The sequence below is a fragment of the Prosopis cineraria genome, unplaced genomic scaffold (assembly GCF_029017545.1).
Source record: "Prosopis cineraria cultivar Desert tree isolate PC_DT_omini unplaced genomic scaffold, ASM2901754v1 PC12, whole genome shotgun sequence".
Lineage (NCBI taxonomy): Eukaryota > Viridiplantae > Streptophyta > Magnoliopsida > Fabales > Fabaceae > Prosopis > Prosopis cineraria.
Window position 1 is genome coordinate 6,654,197 of NW_026555343.1, and position 18,160 is coordinate 6,672,356.

The 18,160-nt window shown below is 31.3% G+C and overlaps 1 protein-coding gene and 1 long non-coding RNA gene across 8 annotated transcripts; one reads left to right on the forward strand and one right to left on the reverse strand.

Annotated features, from left to right (window-relative positions):
- Nucleotides 1–2,434: 2,434 nt before the first annotated feature.
- On the reverse strand, nt 2,435–16,566 carry LOC129288834 (disease resistance protein RUN1-like). Of its 7 annotated transcripts, XM_054925620.1 has the most exons (10): nt 16,130–16,566; nt 8,737–10,224; nt 6,898–7,993; nt 6,423–6,698; nt 5,607–6,320; nt 4,530–4,982; nt 4,241–4,440; nt 3,456–3,528; nt 3,256–3,353; nt 2,435–3,171 (listed from the first exon to the last, which is right to left on the reverse strand). In XM_054925620.1, the coding sequence occupies exons 1-6, from the start codon at nt 16,564–16,566 to the stop codon at nt 4,575–4,577; spliced, it is 4,419 nt and encodes a 1,472-aa protein (XP_054781595.1). In that variant the 3' UTR covers nt 2,435–3,171; nt 3,256–3,353; nt 3,456–3,528; nt 4,241–4,440; nt 4,530–4,574. The 7 variants fall into 7 exon arrangements, with proteins under 7 accessions (XP_054781595.1, XP_054781594.1, XP_054781593.1 ...); XM_054925619.1 differs by having other exon boundaries at nt 2,435–3,353; XM_054925618.1 differs by having other exon boundaries at nt 2,435–3,388.
- Nucleotides 16,138–16,836, forward strand: LOC129288841 (uncharacterized). Its single transcript, XR_008588076.1, has 2 exons — nt 16,138–16,276; nt 16,384–16,836. It is a non-coding gene; the product is annotated as an uncharacterized LOC129288841 (long non-coding RNA).
- Nucleotides 16,837–18,160: the final 1,324 nt, after the last annotated feature.

The following is an 18,160-nucleotide window of genomic DNA, read 5'->3' on the forward strand; positions in this document are numbered from 1 at the left end:
TAGTTATTATAAAGTGGTTATAAGTGATTTTTAATAAAAACGAAGGTCACTTTTATTGACAAATCAATGAAATTTTTATAAGACTTAAATTTAAAATCTTACTTATAAGACTTAAATTTAAACTCTTACTTAAAAATACTGAATCCCTTCCCATTTATTAATCCAGTGGATGCACCTCTTTTGAGAAGAGTTAAAACTCCAAAATGAAAGAAAATCAGAGAGTTTACAATAAAAGATTGGACAATCACCTTTGATCACGTCTTTATAAAAGTTAACAAATGTGCTGACATGTTAGTGCATCAAGCTTCTCAAGACAATTTAAATTTTATTGTTTTTAATGAACACTTATAGGATGTAGAATCATCTTGAATTTTGACATGATATGACATAATTTTTATAACTTTTGTATGGTTCTTTACATAACCTTATATTCAAAAAAAATCCAAAACTATTTTAACTTTTTATTTTTTTGAATTTCAAAGCCATGGCTAATTAAACTGTGAAGGAAAATAAAAAATTGGATTCAATCAAATAATAAAAGATTCTTACATCCAGTAGATGGGTCATTAAGAATCCTAAAATCTTACATACTAAAATCGACCATAGAAAGTTGAGAGAAAAGTGTGCGAGTGTTCCATCTAAAAATGAAAACACTTAAAAATCTACTTTTGTAAAGGAATCCTGAATTTGGCAGTTGGCATCAAAAAATGAATTTTATTGATAGTGAATCATTATTTTTTTTTTGAAAAAATTATGTAAAAATCTCAAAGAGCATGCTTATTTACAAATAAAATCTTACAAAATTTAAAAATCACAAGTAGGTCCTTTAGGACTTGAGTATAATTTGAAATTGAAGTGCAAAGACAATAATACCTCTATTAAAAATATATTACATCAATAAAATCATTTACGCCTAATTCATCAATAATTTACAACTATCACTTCAATTTTTTACAACTATAACTTCATATATTCAATAGTTAAACTAAACATGTGTTACAAGTTTAATACTAATTGTATACAATTACCTCATCAATATTTTACAATTATCACTTCAATATTTTATAATTATAACTTCATATATTTAATAGTTAAACTAATCATACGTTACTAATAAAGTTTAATAATAATTGCATATACAACTATCCCATCAGTATTTTACAACTGCAGTATCAACATTTTACAGTTATAATTTATATATCTAATAGTCAAATCAATACAAACATTGCAACAAAGTTTAACACTAATTGTTTATAACTATTTCACCAATAATTTATAACTATCACTCTAACTTTTTACAACTATAATTTCACATATCTAATAATTAAATTGATCATGCGTTACAAGTAAAGATAGTATTGTTTTTGCACTCCAATTTCAACTCATACTTAGGTCCAGAGAAATTGGTTGTGGTTTCTAAATTTTGTAGGACTTTTTTGTATAAATTTAGTCCACAGGGCCTCTATGTAATTGTTCCTTTTTTTTTAAAGACTTAATTTACCTAAAAAAAATTAAATTAAGTCAAATCAATATCTTGTATTTCTTTAATTTTTTTAAATTTGTTATTCATATTTAAAATTTATTCTTTATGTTGAAACATACAAATATTAATTTAGAATTTATAAGTTTATATAATATGTGTGTGTTATTTTTTGAGAAAAACTAATATACTTAACATTTTATGCTTAATGCACTTGTTTTCAATTAAATTAAGACATGTATATATTTTATAGATTATTTATTCTATAATAAATTATTTTTATTAATATTACTACCACATTAAAATTCACGTGTCAATTAGATTGAATAAAAGTATATCAAATATATAAAATTAAATATATAAATCTTATTTTATTTTTATTTAATTATTAAGTTATCGGTTTGGACTATCAATTGAACCATAAAAATTATGATCCACTAACCTTTCTGGTCCTATCTTGCTTTTTAAAACATTGGATGGGAGCTCTCCATGAAGCATGTGAAGTTGAAAGCAAATATATGTGCTGATTGGACGGCTATCAATATTAAGAGTAATTTTTATGATGTTCATGAACCCTTGAGAATTGTGTGAACTTTCTTGTATCTGAAATGCAGTCTATTTATAATCGCACTAACATAAATGAGCCTCTGGTGGGATCCCTTTCTCCAAAAAAAAAAAAAAACGAGAGAGAGATGAAGCTTGCGAAATTCTATTCGCATGATCGTATCTGTCTTCTAACAGCAGGAGAGAGGAGAAAAAAACATATACCAAATGCAAAAGCTTCAAGTTTTATTCTATTCTCTCTCACACATATAATCTATGGCCATCACAAAGTAGGAGGAATTGGATATCATTTACATATACATAACCTTGAATCTTGATTCTATTTTTAACAATTATGATATTAATACCCACTTCAAGCTAGTGTGGTATTTGGTTCTAGCAGATAGAAGGTTCAACAAAAGGGGTCTGATTCCATATGCAAAATATGAATTTCAAAGTTGTTTCAATTCATGATTGAAGGGAGCTGTGTATGTGAGAAGTTTATTCACATATGAATAGAGCACAGCAAGTGCCTGCTCAGCAACATAAAGAAGTCAAAGCCCAATAACCAAACCGTGGCATTCCAATCCTTCTTCAGTGGAAGATAAACAAATAATAGTAAGAGAATTCATAGGCCCTTATAGTTTCTTTCAATTCTGAATTAGATTCCTGTAATTTATTTTATTTTAACAAATCCTTATAGCTTGATCCATGAGATATGTTAATCCCTGAGGGTTAAAATTATTGATAAATGATTAACTTTTCTAAAACAATAATACTTCTAAAGTTTATAGCAAACTCAAGGACTTTAACCTTCAGGGATTAAAAAAATCCAATGGATTAAACTATAAAAGCACAAGTAAAACAAAATAAACTATAGGGTCCTTATTCAAAACAGAGGAAACTATAAAGACTTGTAGATTGATTTTCTCTAATAGTAATCCATATAATGGCCAGACTGATGATCGCAGAAGACAATTATCTTAATTATCTTACCCAGAGAAGCTTGCTCCCCAACCCCAAAACTAAATTAGCCTTGTGAGACAAGCAACATGCGATATAATTGAAGTGCTTAAGCTTGAATTGAAGTGCTTCACCAGAGAAACAAATCACTAAGGACTTGAGAACTGATGATGGGTTGAATTCCTCTGTTGAGATTGGGAAGGAATGTGTGTCACTGGTACAGCAATTCACATTTATTTCCTAATACTGTCAAATTCACTATGGCTTACCTTTTCTTGCGCTTCTACTACAAGGTCCTCAACTAATAATGTGATGCACAATCATCAAATTCTCAACCAAGAAGAGTAATAAATGCAGACCCCAAAAGCTGTCCAAAGTGCAGCACACATCATCATCCAAGGGCTGCAAAATCACCTATCAACTAATGGGCATGTATCTAGAGGTTAGACATTTTAGCAATAAAAGTTACCTCAAACAGCACTCCTATATGTTCTTCTTGCTTTTAGCATGTTCTCCTCAACCCGAGGAAAAAAATTTGAATTCTGCATGTACAAGTGATATCAGAACGAAGCTTCTACTCATTTTTGTCTTCAGTAGGAGAAAGGAGAAAAAAATTTAGTGCAGAGTCAGGTTTTATCTATTCTCTCTCATAATCTACGGCCATCACAGATAGAAGGAATTGGAGATCATTTACATATACATAATCTTGATCCTATTTAACAAGAGGTAAATGAGCAAATTATTTTCTAAACTTTAGGTCAAGTAGCACCATAGACATTAAACTTATTTGTTGTGCAAATTGTTCCCTCAACTTTTGAAAACAGTGCAATCTGGCCTTATCATTAACCAAAGTTAACTTTGACCATTAGTTAACCAAAAAATGATAAAAAAAAGGTCTCAAAAATTATACAAAAGGATCAAAAAGTATAATAAAGAACCCAAAAAGTTATAGAAAATGACCAAAAAAATTTGGTTCTTTTCTATAATTTTTGAAATCCTTTTTTAGTATTTTCTGGTCAACTAACTGTCAAAAGTGCTAAATTGCACCATTTTCAAAAGTTAAAAGAATAATTTGCACAATTTACGAGTTTAAGGTTTATGGCGCTACTGGACCTAAAGATCAGGGGGTAATTTGCTCATTTACCCTTCAACATATATGATATGAATTATATACTATAGGCTAATTCTCCCCTAATCAAACACCCCTTCTTAAAAATAACAATTTCTATATATGATATTAAGAAGGGTAATTACCCGTATGCTACATTCTCCAAGCAGCCATGCTAGCAATTGCAAATTGGGAACCCTTCCCTTGCTTTGTCTTAAGAGTCTGACAAATGAAGATGCTTCTTTCTCTCTCCCCAGCAAATTACAAAAAGCTTGAAAAATAAAGGAATCCCAAAGCATTTGTCATCTGTATTACCCTCTTCTGTCCGAGTGTTGTGAGATTAATCCTAGATGAAAACAAACATCATTTTTAGAACAAGTGGAGGTTGGGGGGTCATAAGCCATGACAACCTCAATTAACAAACAAAATACAAACCTCCCATGTATATGGTCAGAGATTCAGCGCTGTTTGATGATTCTTTCATTGATGCTCAAACCATTTGTTGTCAATTTCATCTTCATATACTAGATAAACAGCAGTCTTCTTCACAGTGCATTTATGTGCAAAATTAACTACAACTTCCACTTCATTTTCAGGCCCAAAACTAGATATAATGTTTTCCCATTCCTCATCACCAGTAGTTGCAGCATCTCTCTGGTAAACCTTGATGGTAGCCTTTGTGAAATTCTTTATCATGACACTAACAGGATATACAGATGTCATGCTACCTCGGGATGAATAGATAATGCAGATGATCATCCTTTTTAAACAACGACTAACAACTTGAGACACTTTAAATGATGTTGAGGGACCTTCATTTTCAAAAGCTAGCCAATCAGGATAATTGTCTCCAGGAAGAGAACAACCAAGTCCTTCATCTCTCCATCCCTATTCCATGAACATAAGAAAAGAGGCACTCTATTTAATTGAGAAAAAAGGCCACACAAAGTCACCTGTTGCAATACTTACAAAGGCTTTATATAATGATCACACTAATGAAAAACGCCTAATGATCACACTTTCCAATCACTTCTGTTTTAGCTTTTAGAGGTATATTGATTAAGAACACATCCACCCACCTGAAGAGTGATACAGAGAATAATTAAAACAATCTTAACATTTTTATTAAAAAAATTTATAATTACTCTACAATACACACGCATGCACATAGAGACACTGTATGAGAAGAAAAGGTCAATATTGTATTGAAATATGGTGAATTTCCATTATAGATTAAGGAATTAAATTTATCTGTGCACTGTAATAAATTCTTCAAGTGTCAGTAACAGTTCTTGTTAACCATCCATTAATAGAAACAGTGTGTAGTCTAGCACCCTGAACAAGCAACTCCAACATCTTGAGCAATTGTAGTCTAGCACCATTTGACAGTGTACAGTTAACACAACCTTGTGTATGGATACCAATATAGTTCATGATAAAAATGATTATTTACATATTGATTATGCAATGATAAAAGCAATAGCTATAATATTTAAGAGATAAATACAAAACCTGCGGGATTCTCTTCAGTAACGCATCAACAATTCTGTTAAATCCTCCCACTTGAATAGTAAGGGAACTCAAGAAATTTTCAGCCTCTGCATTGTCAGCTTGTTCACGAAAGCTAATTAATGCTGGAGTTTTTGCAGTTGACAATAGGGATGTGCTTGGTCTTGTTTCCAATTTTTGACTACTTTGGTTAGAAAGACTACGAAATAGATTTCTTAATAAAAATGGCATGCTAGCAAATGTATGAATGAGGGATCTTGGATTATTTGTTGGGGACATCCAAGACCAAATGAGAGGAGGAAATACATCATGTGATGATCCTTCATAACCACATAATGACACATATTTTATGCCTTTTAATCTCACCAATGAAGAGGGAACTTGTGTTATAGCAGTTTCTTTTGCAAGAAGAGTTGTCAAGGATTTCATCTGCTTGATACCTTCTTCTAGTCTTCCAATCTTTGAGCAACCAGAAATATTGAGAGTTTTCAGTGATTTCAAATTATATAAACTTCTAGGCAAATCACTAAGATCTTTACAATCCTTCAAATTCACCAAAATCAAGCATTTCAGATCTCCAATGGATTCATTAATCGAAGACAAACGTGGACAATCTTTAAGAATCAGCTTTTCAAGATTTGGCAACTTTGAAAAGTTGGGCGTCTTCTTCAAGTCATATGAATGACTTAGATTGAGAATTTTTAACTTTTCCATCAGCTGAAATGAAAAAAAAAATAAAATTCAAAAATGTTTAGAAAGAATAAAATAAACTACAACTATTATAAGTAATTTTGAATTTTAAAATGTCATTTAGAATACCTGGCACTTCTTCCATACTTCTATGAGATGATTATATTTTAAGTCGATAACAACTGCATTTTCTTGATAAAAATTCTCAGGCATGTAACTTAAAGAACACCCATGCCAACAAAGCCACCGCAACTCTTTCGATAGACATTCATAGTTCCCTTCAAAGTTTACATGGCCAAGTTGAAGCAATTTAAGTCTCTTCATCATCATGAATGCAGTTGCATCAAAGGAAAGTGTATTGGTTCTTGACAAATTCAGAGCCAGCCCCTTGATAGCAATGGTTCCCTATGAATGAAGCGCAAAATGAAAAAAGGAGGAACAGAAAACCTTGCTTTTTTGGGTAATGCAATTAAGCAGACTATAATATGGGTTTGAATACTATAATTAGCAACCACAAGGTAGTGAGTACATATAGAGTAATGACAAAACACATTATTAAATCTTACATTATGGAACAGGAAACTCATTGAAAGAACATCCTTACCACATGGTTTCTTAACACATCAATCACATCATTGTGCATCCACAATCTTGTGCGTTTCTCAGGCTTATCTGGTGACTTTTCACGAACGATCTCTCTTCCCATGTCACGTAATAAGCCATGCATATCAAGCTTGTTATTAGTGTCAACTTTTACAAGGCTTCGCTCCATTAGTCGAGTAATTCCAATCTCTGCATGAAGTCCACAGCCATTTAATATCTGTGCACAATAATTTCTATCCTTACCAATAAAAAAACAGCATATATCCAAGAATATATCTTTCTCCATATCATCACTCAAGCCATCATAGCTTATTTTTAGCTTTTTATGTATTTGATCATTTGGAATTCTTTGTAATTTGTCCAAGACACTTTCCCAAGCTTGTACTGGCCGGCCAAACAAACAACATCCTAGGATTTCAAGAGCTAGTGGCAGTCCTTCAGAGTAAGCAATGACCCTTTTCGAGAGATCAACAAAATCTTGTTCTGGACTTGCTTGCTTAAATGCATGCCAACTAAAAAGTTCAAGAGATTCATTGTCATCCATTTCTTTCATATTGTATCTATTATCTGCTTGAAGGATCTTAAGTATATGCTCATCTCTAGTAGTGACTATTATTCTACTGCCTGGTCCAAACCATGCACGACTTCCACATAGAGCATTGAGTTGGTCAACATTATTTACATCATCAAGTACAATAAGTGACCTCTTATGGCAAAACCTTTCCTTCATTATCAATTCAATGCTATGAACTGCCATCCTTCTGGTCTCTAGAATATCCAAAAGAAGTTGTTCTTGCAAATAAACTTGACCATTTTTCTGCTCCCAAACTTGCCTAATATCTCTAAGGAAACTTTTACCCTCAAAGCTTCGACCAATTTCATTGTAAATGGCTTTGGCAATAGTTGTCTTGCCAATTCCTCCCATACCAAAAATCCCTACAAACATAATCTCATTTGATTTCCTACTTAACAATTGGACGATTTCTAGTAAGCGAGACTTCACTCCCACTGGATGTTGAGCAACAAACAAATATGTGTTGTTGTCTAGCTTCTTGGTAACAGTTTCAATAACATTATCAATCAACTCAGCATCGGTTCTAGTTAAAGAAATGGAAAGTTAGATTAGAGGAAAATCTAGTGAGTGCTCCATACAATTCATAGAACATAAAAATTAAAGGAGAAAAATTCAGAGTTAAGCAATATGAGTATGAAAAAATGACCAATTTTTTTGCTTTTCTTTGGTGAGATGCTGACACTATCTTTGGTTCACAAAAAAAGTCTTCTATACTAGATTACTTTAATTACAATCTTAGTCATTACTCATTCCCTTTCTATCTATTATATATGCTTCCTACCAACACAAATATTATTTAGAAATTTATAATAATGTTAATATTGTAAACTTTACATTTCTATGATTTCAATTTTTATATATTTGAATATGGGAAAAGAAATTTGGTTTATGGTGGCTTTTATCCAATATTTTACAAATTAGACCAATCTTTGAACTATTGAATTGAACGCACTTATGCATGTTCCCAGTACTGAGATGGCACAAAATTGACCACATGTATCTAGCATGCAACAGCACACCGGTAGAAGTCTAATGAAGACAACAACAACAACAACAACAAGTCTAATGAAGACAATGAAGGCCAAATTGAATTTGAGATAAGTTTGAGGGTCAACAGTAAAATACTCCAATAGCATTGTTTTAATTTCATCAATTTTTAAAACTATCCTCAAAATTAGAAAGAAAACAGTGTCGTTATCAAAGGCAGTATAAACAAAAAGAAACTGAATTTTTGATAGTATATGAGCAAAAGAATAGTGAGTTTACCTAAAATGATGCGAATCCCATCCAGATAAGTTGGCAGCTTCCTTGAGTGCCCTTGTCCAACTCAATTTCTTGTGTATGTTACTTGAGATTCTCGTTGTGAGTGTTTCCAATGCTCTTCCAAAAGCACCAGTTTGCTTACGAACATCTGATGGTTGCACATGATAGAATATTGGTAAAACATCTTGACCAACATTTCTGTGACACTCCATAATTTTCTCTAGTTCTTGCAAACACCAACTTGAACCGGCATAATTGATTGATAAGATAATGATAGACATTTTGGAGCCTTCAATTGCTTGAATAAGTGACGATGAGATATTTTCTCCTCCTTTAATTTCACTATCCATAAAAACTGCAACACCAGCCTTTTCCAATGCAGCATAAAGATGAGTAGCAAAAGACCTACGTGTATCTTCACCTCTAAAGCTCAAGAACACCTCATAAGTATGTTTTGGTTTTGGCTTGTTAAGATTGATTTCCTTTCCAATCTCTTGCGACAAATCATGCATATCAAGCTTGTTATTCATGTCTACTTTTAAAAAGCTTCGCTCAATGAGCATGCTTATTCCAGTTTCTACAGGAAATTGAAAGCCACTTAATTTTTGTGTGACATATTGTTTTTCCCCACCCACATAAAAACAAGCTATATTAAAAAATATATCTTTCACCGAATGATCTAAATATTCATAGCCTATTTTGAGTTTCTCTTGTATTCTACCTGTGGGAATGCTATTCAACTTTTTCAACACACTTTCCCACTCCAGTTTTGTCCTATTAAACAGAAGAGAACCAAGGACTTGAAGAACCAGTGGTAATCCTTCACAATAAGTAATAACTCTTTCAGTAAGATCAATGAAACCATTTCTAGGACTAGATTGCTTGAATGCATTCCAACTGAACAGTTCAAGAGATTCACTTTCATCCATGCTTTTCATTTCATAGAAATATGTGGCTTTAAATTGAGCAAGTAGATGTTCATTTCTAGCTGTAAATAGTATCATACTCCCGAAACCAAACCATTGACAACCTCCACACAATGTTATGAGTTGGTCTACTTCACTAACATCATCAAGTACTACAAGTGCCCTTTTATTTTGTAGTACTTTCTTCAATTGTATGATTCCCATTCCAGTGTCAAGTATCTTCACATGTTTTGCTTTGGAAATATCTGAAAAAAGTTGTTCTTGCAAACAAACTTGACCATTATCTTTCACCCAGACATTCTTGATATTTTCAAGGAAACTTTTACACTCAAAACTGCCACCAATTGTATCATAAATTGTTCTGGCAAGAGTTGTTTTGCCAATTCCACCAACTCCCCATATACCTACTATCATCACATTTTTTTCAATATCAATTGAATAGTATTTGGACAAATTAAGCACTTCTCTCACACGAGCTTGCATCCCCACTAGATGTTGCGAGATATCCGATATCTGTAGTTCTATCTTTAAGACTTGATTGATTTCTCTCATCATTTGGCTATGACTGCTTCAAAAGAAAATTTTAAAAATAGAAAGAATTAGCATTTATTAGTTATATGTAGCAAACATGCATATGAGGATACTTGTATGGATGTGTATGCTCATGTAGGTGGAGATCTGACAATTAATTCATTGCTTTTCATTAAGTTAAGAGGATGGACCCCGTGCATTGCATGAAATTCGTGAATTGGTTTTTATGTTGAACTACCTTGTTTTTAGTAGTTTTGTATTGGTTTTTGACCGGTTCCTTAAATGGCCAGTTAAGGCCAAGTTTTGGATCGGGCCAAGTGTTCTTTTAGATTTCAGGGTGATGAAATATACGAAGTGATATATTTTAAAGAAACCTCCTATAAAAGAAAATATATCTTAATTTTATATTTTATTACTTTTTGCTTTTACTTTATTTAGCAAGTTGTAAGTTTACTTGTGAAAGTAGTTTTATTTCCACAGGTAGATTGACTTCTGCAAGTGGGTATGCATGTGCAAGTGGGTATACTTGTTGGTTAAGAAAACTTTCTATAAATAGCCTAACGTAGCCTCTTATATGGAGATTTATGATGAATGAAATTTGGTACATGACGCTTAGATAATTTCTCCCTCTCTTGTCATGTCTCTCTTCACCCACCTTCCTTCTTATTCTCCCTCAGGTAATCCATATTTTTCCCTCCTTCTAGTCTTCTCTCCCCTGTTGTCTCCATTTGTTTCCCCCTCTTTCTCTCTATCTATCATGTAGTCTCCCTAATATTCTCCTTTGTTTAGATTTGTCCAAGTATGTGAGTGTGTGTTGCATCAGTCGGGCATCAGAGCATGGTTCTGAACATTCCTTGGTTGTTTATGCCGTTGGAGAACAGAAAAAGCTTGCCAGAAAATCTCTGCACACTCTGTTTCACACCGCCACAGCCAAAATTCGCATTTCCCAACGTCATACCACCAAACCGCCTCCACCATCACATCTATCACTAGAAATCCAGCCAGACCCAAAAGCTTTGTCGCCTTCTGCCGCCGTCACGCGCCAAAGAAGCACCCTGCATCCAGGCTTCACGCACCCCATGCTCTAGCCATGCAACAGCCGTACAATGCTTCCAAAATCTAATTTTCTGCATTTTCTGAGTTGTTTCACGATGTTTCTTCTGTTCCAATCAATCTGAGAGGCAAGGCTCATAAGCAAAAGCTTAGTTTGGGACTATTATGTCCCATAATACTGATAGTTACCTTGAAGAGTTTCGTAAGGCTCATAACTTTCAGGAGTTGAAGACGTCATTGAATAGTAAGTTTGATGAAGCCTTAAAGGGCTCTCAAATGTTTAGGGCGACAAAGTGATATGCAGATGACTTTTACAAGGCCTCGAGAGGATTCTGATACTTTCGCGGCACAAGAAAATAGTTTCATCATCAAAAAGCCTTCACTATATCAGTTGTACCAAAAAGAAAAAGGGATACTAACAATGTTAAGGGTGTCCTGAAATTGGGTTTTGTATTGTAACTAGAAGCATAGCTATGGAAGAAGTCAAGGTAGCAAATGAAGTTAATGCAAATGTTATTAAGAAACAAGAGAAGAAAGCTGATTCAGAAAAAATCTCCATGAAATATGAAGGCATGAGTCTTGAATTGATTCAAGATTTCAAATTGGTGGCCAAAATCAAGAGTCACAGCCCAAAGGCCGTAGAGATTTATCAAGTTAGGAATATTGACAAGAGGATTGTTTAATCAAATTCCAACTTCAAATCATCCATGACCTACATCATTTGCTGCAAAGGTTGTTTTTGTTATGCAAGAACAGATTGTTTTCCCATTTGATAATAACCCTTACAACTTTCTTGTTCATCAGAAACATTTTCCAAATCATTATGATCAAATTGCTCACTCTCTACAAAGTCTTATTCTTTCATTACATTGCCTGTTAGAAAAGATTCCCAAATTAGATGCTACTTGAAGGAATTCCCTCCATTGTGCTTCGTTGGAGTTATATCATCAACTTTACTCCCTGCCTCTCCAAAGGAGAGTAAGAGTTATATCAGGTGGCCCAATTACACAGTATGCCCAGCTTTAGAGGTCTTCAACTTGTACCCATTTCATTGGCCCGGTTCCATCCCTATTATAATAGAACGGGTCTTGCTTCAATCCGCAAAAATTGAAACAGAACTTTGCAAAATAGGATAGAAAAGGAATTTGAGACAAGATGGGATATGGGATTGTTCTTGAGAAGTCCCGCCCCGTCTTAAATATTATATATATATTATTTGTTATTTTAAAAATATATATTAAATATATTAATTATACTAATGTAATTTATACTTATATCAATTATAATTTCAATACGTACAATTTTTATTGATAATTTTAATGATATAGAGTAAGCAATATAGGGTAATATCTTTCTTTATAATATATTAATTATATTAATATAATTTATTTTTATCTTTATCTATTTAATAACTTTTATTTATGTCGTATTTTTTGCTTTATTTTCAAAAGAGTAATTAACTTAGCATATCTCAACTAAATAAGAAGAACAATAACTTAATACTGTGCCTAATTTATCTATTGTCATTGTTTTTATAGCTTAGAGATTACTTATAATTGTCATCATAATGTGTTATACACTTATAGTTGTGATTGATATAATTCAATAATTGACTTTAAATTGTTATAATTTATGTACTCGTATTGTTTTGATTTTAAACTTAATAAATTATGTGATTTAACATTTTAATAAATGTTATTATCCAAACCTTTTTTCCCACATTGTCCGATTTATCAAGATAGTGGGATGTCCTGATCTCGTCTTGACTCCTAATGGGACAAGATGACTTTCGGGTCAAGACGAGACACTGGTCAAAAATTTAGTCCCGTTCCTTTTTCAAGATAGGACAGGAGATAAGGGTGTTCTGATTCTATTCCGTTCTGTGAACACCTCTACCTAGCTCTACCCAAGCTATTCAGGCATGGGGCCAAGCTTCGACTGGGGTCAAGTCATGCCCTGCCTGACCAGCTCAAACATATATGTATTTTTTTATTTTTAAAAATTTTTTCAGTAGAGAATAATTGTTTTATAATATTATATTTCTAAATATATTTCAAGTATCATCTTGTTTTCATGATTATTATTGATTTTTTTATGATTTATGTTTTATTAATCATTTTTAAGTTAATATATAAAAATAATGAATAATTTTTAATCATATATTGTTTTAAAAATTATTACTTTTCATCTTAATGTTAGTTTCACATCTCAAATAAAGATAATTATATTTTTTTCATGTAAAAATTTTTTTTATTATTTTTAAATTTTGTAAAAAAAATATTTCATTTAAGTAGGTCAAACCCGGCCCCAACATTCAAACACTAGGCTAGGCCGCTACCTTACCTATCCCTAAATACTATAGTGTATAATATATTGTATAAATTAATACTATGCCAAGTGATATATGACCATATGTTATGATTTTTGTAGACAACAGAAATAATTTTTTGACAACAATACCATTTATTTATAATTAAATAAATTCACTTAAAATTGTCTTAAATAAATTTATTTTAAAAGAAAAAATGGATGAATGTTTGACTTTTGGTCAACAAAAAATATGATCCAAGATTTATTTTGTAGTTTTAAATATTGTCTTTTTTTTCTTTATTAATCTTTTTCCCTCCCCATGATTAGTGGTCTTCCTTGTAAAACTGGATTTTTTTATCATGGATCATAAACAATATTTGTAACAACTTGTAAAAGAAAATAACAACTTGCAAGCAAGTTGTAAATGCTTATTACTCAATTATAAATATCCTTAGTCAAGTAATAAATGTAAAAAATTTAAAACTTGAGAGTATTTTATAAATTTTATAAAAAAAATTTAATAATAAATTCTCTTACATCAAACTTAGATGTAATTTTTCCAAAAAAATCTCCTAAAAATTTTAAGTATGAGCATATAGACTTGCTAACAAATTCTAGTTTCGTTTTTTATTATAAGAGAAACTGTTATATGCTTCATTTTTTTTTATTGAATCCTTCATTATTTTTTATCTAAACAACTAAAAATTTCAAAAAAACATTTATTACATTTTTTTCAAATTATCTCTCATAAATAGATAATATTATTAAATTAAGAGAAAAATAAACATTAATTATACTTTTTAATTTCGGACATAATTATTAGAAGTAACTAATTTTTTTTAAATTATGTAAACGAGTTAAAATTTATTTACATTTAAAAATGGAGGGACTATTCCATTATTCAACTAGCAGAGTGTGATGTTATTGATCAATATCTTCTTAAACTTTACTTCTAAACATTATAAGTCATTTTCAACTAATTCAAAGTATCAAGAAAAGTAGTTTAAGACTACCAAAAGATCAAAATATTAAAGTTTATACTTTTTATGCAAAATTATTATTTTAATTTTACATAAAAATATATAAATAAATTTGAACTATTAAAATTTAATCTCAATATCTAAAATTATAATATTGTATTTATATATCTTATATAAAAATAATTTTATCAAAAATTAAATCTAAACTATTGAAAAGTTCTGATCAAATGGTGATTTAAAAAAAAATAAAAGTAACACTATGTTTGGCTTAAGAGAAGGAAAAATTTTAATAAAAATTTCTCTCCCTTAATTTGAATGAGACAAGGGGATGATAGAGGCAATCCCTCATTCTCCTTTTCTCACTTTATTAAAATTTCACTTATCCTTTCTAACCAAACATGCTCTAAAGCAAAACAAGAAAACCCTCCTCCAGAGGAAACACATCCCCACATCACAGTTTCCAACACATGGCATATATGAAAAAAAAAATTAATATTTCAACAAACCTATAAAATCAAAAATGAAAGGAAAAATTAATCTTTTAGTCCTCCAACTTTTAAGTCACTTATAACTCAATCCCTCAACTATGACTCGCTGTGACTCAGTCCCTCAACTATAATTCGCCTATGACTCAATCCCTCAACTTTTGAATCACTTACAAATTAGTCCCTTAACTTTTGTTAATTTTTTTTTCATGTTAACTTCTATCTCACATTAATGAATAAGAAGAGGGTATTTTAAAATAATATATGAGCATTTTTTACCCCTCTTATTTGATAAAAAAATTTTAAAAAAATTAAAAAATAAGGATCGAGTTATAGGTAAATCAAAAGTTGAGGAACTGAGTTGCAGCGAGTTATAGTTGAAGGATTGAGTCGCCGCGAGTCATAGTTGAGGGACTAAGTTACAAGTGAGTTAAAAGTTGAAGGATTAAAAGATTAATTTTCTCAAAATGAAAAAAAAGACTAAAGACGTCTTCTTAAAAGTTATTTTACATGTAGAATCGGATGGAATATTTCTTTTACATAGATAAACCCTCAAAAATTTGAATTATGTGTAGGTAATTGATAAACTTTAAACCATGTATAAATAAACTTTCTATTATATTACTCAATGGGCCCAGCTATTTATAAATACTAAAATTTAACATGTAGATATAGATGTTTAACTTGTAAATGGGACTGAAAAATTAAGTAATTTCTTTTCTTGAGACCTAATTATAATTCTTCCTTATATTTAATGGCCTAAGAATTATTTGTATGAATGTAAAAATCTGACAGTTTATTGTAAAGTTTTAACTGTTAAAAGAGGTTTATGATAGGTCACTTGTATGCAACTCAGACTTGGAAGATTATAATAGTTAAGCCAAATAATAATAATAATAATAATAACAACAACAACAATCATATTCATGACTTCAGATTGTCATGGATAAATATCAGCTGTGATTTAACAAATTCAACTAATAAATAAAATAAGATATTCAACGAACAATATAAATGTTACTAGTGTAAAGATGAAAAATAATTCAAAATATATTAATGGACAATTAGATCGTCCAAATTTGCAGATAAAATAAATGAAGGAGGTACTTGCCTCGGCCTGTGGGTTCGTGTCGACACTCTACAGCCTGATAATGAAGAAGTTCCCAATGCTAATTCCGCTAACCTGCCGATCTGCTGATGTAAATCCGAAGACCTAATGCCTCGCACAACGGCTAGCACCATTTTACCCTCATTTCTGGTAAGCTTCATCATTTTCTGCAGCTCTTCCAGATAGTATTTGGAATTGCCGAACTCTTCATTGAAATTAACGATAACAATTCTGGACTCTTCGATGGCTCCCAACAGGATTGGGATGATATTTTCCCGGCAGCTAGTGAATGTTTTGATTGTGGCATCTTGGATCGAGTTTTGGAGAAATTTTAGTGAAACGTGCTTGGCTCGGAAGGTCAAGAACACGTCGTTAGGCCGTCCGGCTTCAGATTTGGGACTCGAATTCGATGATTTAGAATCGAAGCAGAAGCAAGCCATTGATTTGCTGATGAAGGAGACGAAGGGGGAAACTAAGATTAGGGAAGTTGCATAATAATTATGTCAATTAAGAGATGTTGATTATTGATATATCAATCTACGCGTTTAATGTTTTGAAGAACTTTCGAGTGGAAAAAAATGATATATTATCAATCTGAATTTAGAATTTTTAACGTAGACTGGTGCTTTTTTTCAACTTTGTTCTTGTCCGCCGTTCAGTCCACTTTCATTATTGTATTTCCACTTTCATTATAATATTTTTCCTTTGCATTTCTTCTTCTCTAACGCGTTTACCTTTTGTGCCTTTTCTTTCACGCGGCTAATTCATGCTTTCTGTACTTATTCAAGTCAGGCTGAAATTCAAAAGTAGATTTGAAATGCCCAAATATATATAAAAAAAATTATATAACCAAACCAGATTTATCATCTCAGCCTTTTGAATTCATTCGAATAAGCCTGAATGTTTGTATTGATAGAATTTTTAATTTTTTTTAGCCAATTTCAATTTTCACATTAAAAATTAAAATCTTTTAATCAACATAATATCATATCTCTTTTTTCTACCTTTATTAACGTGATCAAGCATTTTGGTAAAAAAAAAAAATGTGATCTAGCATTGAAACAGTAAAAATAAAAGTCAGTAAAGTTGTGTAGCCTACGTATTAGTGGGCCGAATTCCATGCAATTGGGACTTGATGGGTAAAGGAGACGGGAGCCCAATCAACGAACTTAGAGGGAGCAACCAACTAGGGCTGAAAAATGGACGGGCTTGGCCATAAGAATCTTTAAATTTGATTTTTTATTTTTCACCTATTTTCTGATATCTAACCCTTATTTAAATGGTTTAGGATCAAGCTTGCAAATCTTGTTCTGAAAAAAATAATAATAAAAAATATTAAGCATTATGAATTAATTAAAATATTTTAAAATTAAAAAAATTAAAATTCTCATAATCTTTTAAAAATTAAACAACACACATTTAGAAGTCTAATTATAAAATTCAAGTCATGATTAAAAAATAGTCCATTTTTTTATAAATATACAAGTATAATAATTATAAAAAATAAAAAATACCATAAATTTTATATTGTACACTAATATTTACTAAATTATATTAAATTAATTTTAAAATAAATTAAAATTAATAATAATATAATACTTGTAGGATCAAAACTTTAGGTAAGTAGGTTCTTCTTAGCTTCTCACACATGTTCCACAAAAAAAAAAATTAATAATAACATAAATGGGTTTAAAGGGCCGTTCGAGCTCGAACCCCTTTTTACAAGACTTATTAAGACTAAATCCTCAAGTCATACTTTAAAAAAAATTAATTTTTAAAATTTAAATTTTTATTTAAATAAAATTTTTAAGCTCAACTTTTATTCTCAACTTTACAACCAATGCTCGAGATTAATGAGATGATACGTTCCACAAGAGCTGAGACCTAGGAGAGCCATGAATCACTCAGGATCTCACAATCTCCTCAAAACGCGGAGCACCTCCTCCACGTGCAGAACCCCCTCTTCTCCAGAGTGGCACGAATGGTTACTCCCACCACTTAGAAAGTAAAATTTAAATGACGCGCAATTGCCCT

What these genes read in the sequence shown, in the direction of transcription:
- LOC129288834 (XM_054925620.1), bottom strand. Translation starts at nt 16,566, where the DNA reads ATGGCTTGCTTCTGCTTCGATTCTAAATCATCGAATTCGAGTCCCAAA. An exon ending in ATGTGTTAAGAAACCATGTG is followed by an intron (nt 6,699 to 6,897) that starts GTAAGGATGTTC and finishes CTTCATTCATAG; the next exon opens with GGAACCATTGCTATCAAGGG. An exon ending in AAGTATGGAAGAAGTGCCAG is followed by an intron (nt 6,321 to 6,422) that starts GTATTCTAAATG and finishes TTTTCATTTCAG; the next exon opens with CTGATGGAAAAGTTAAAAAT.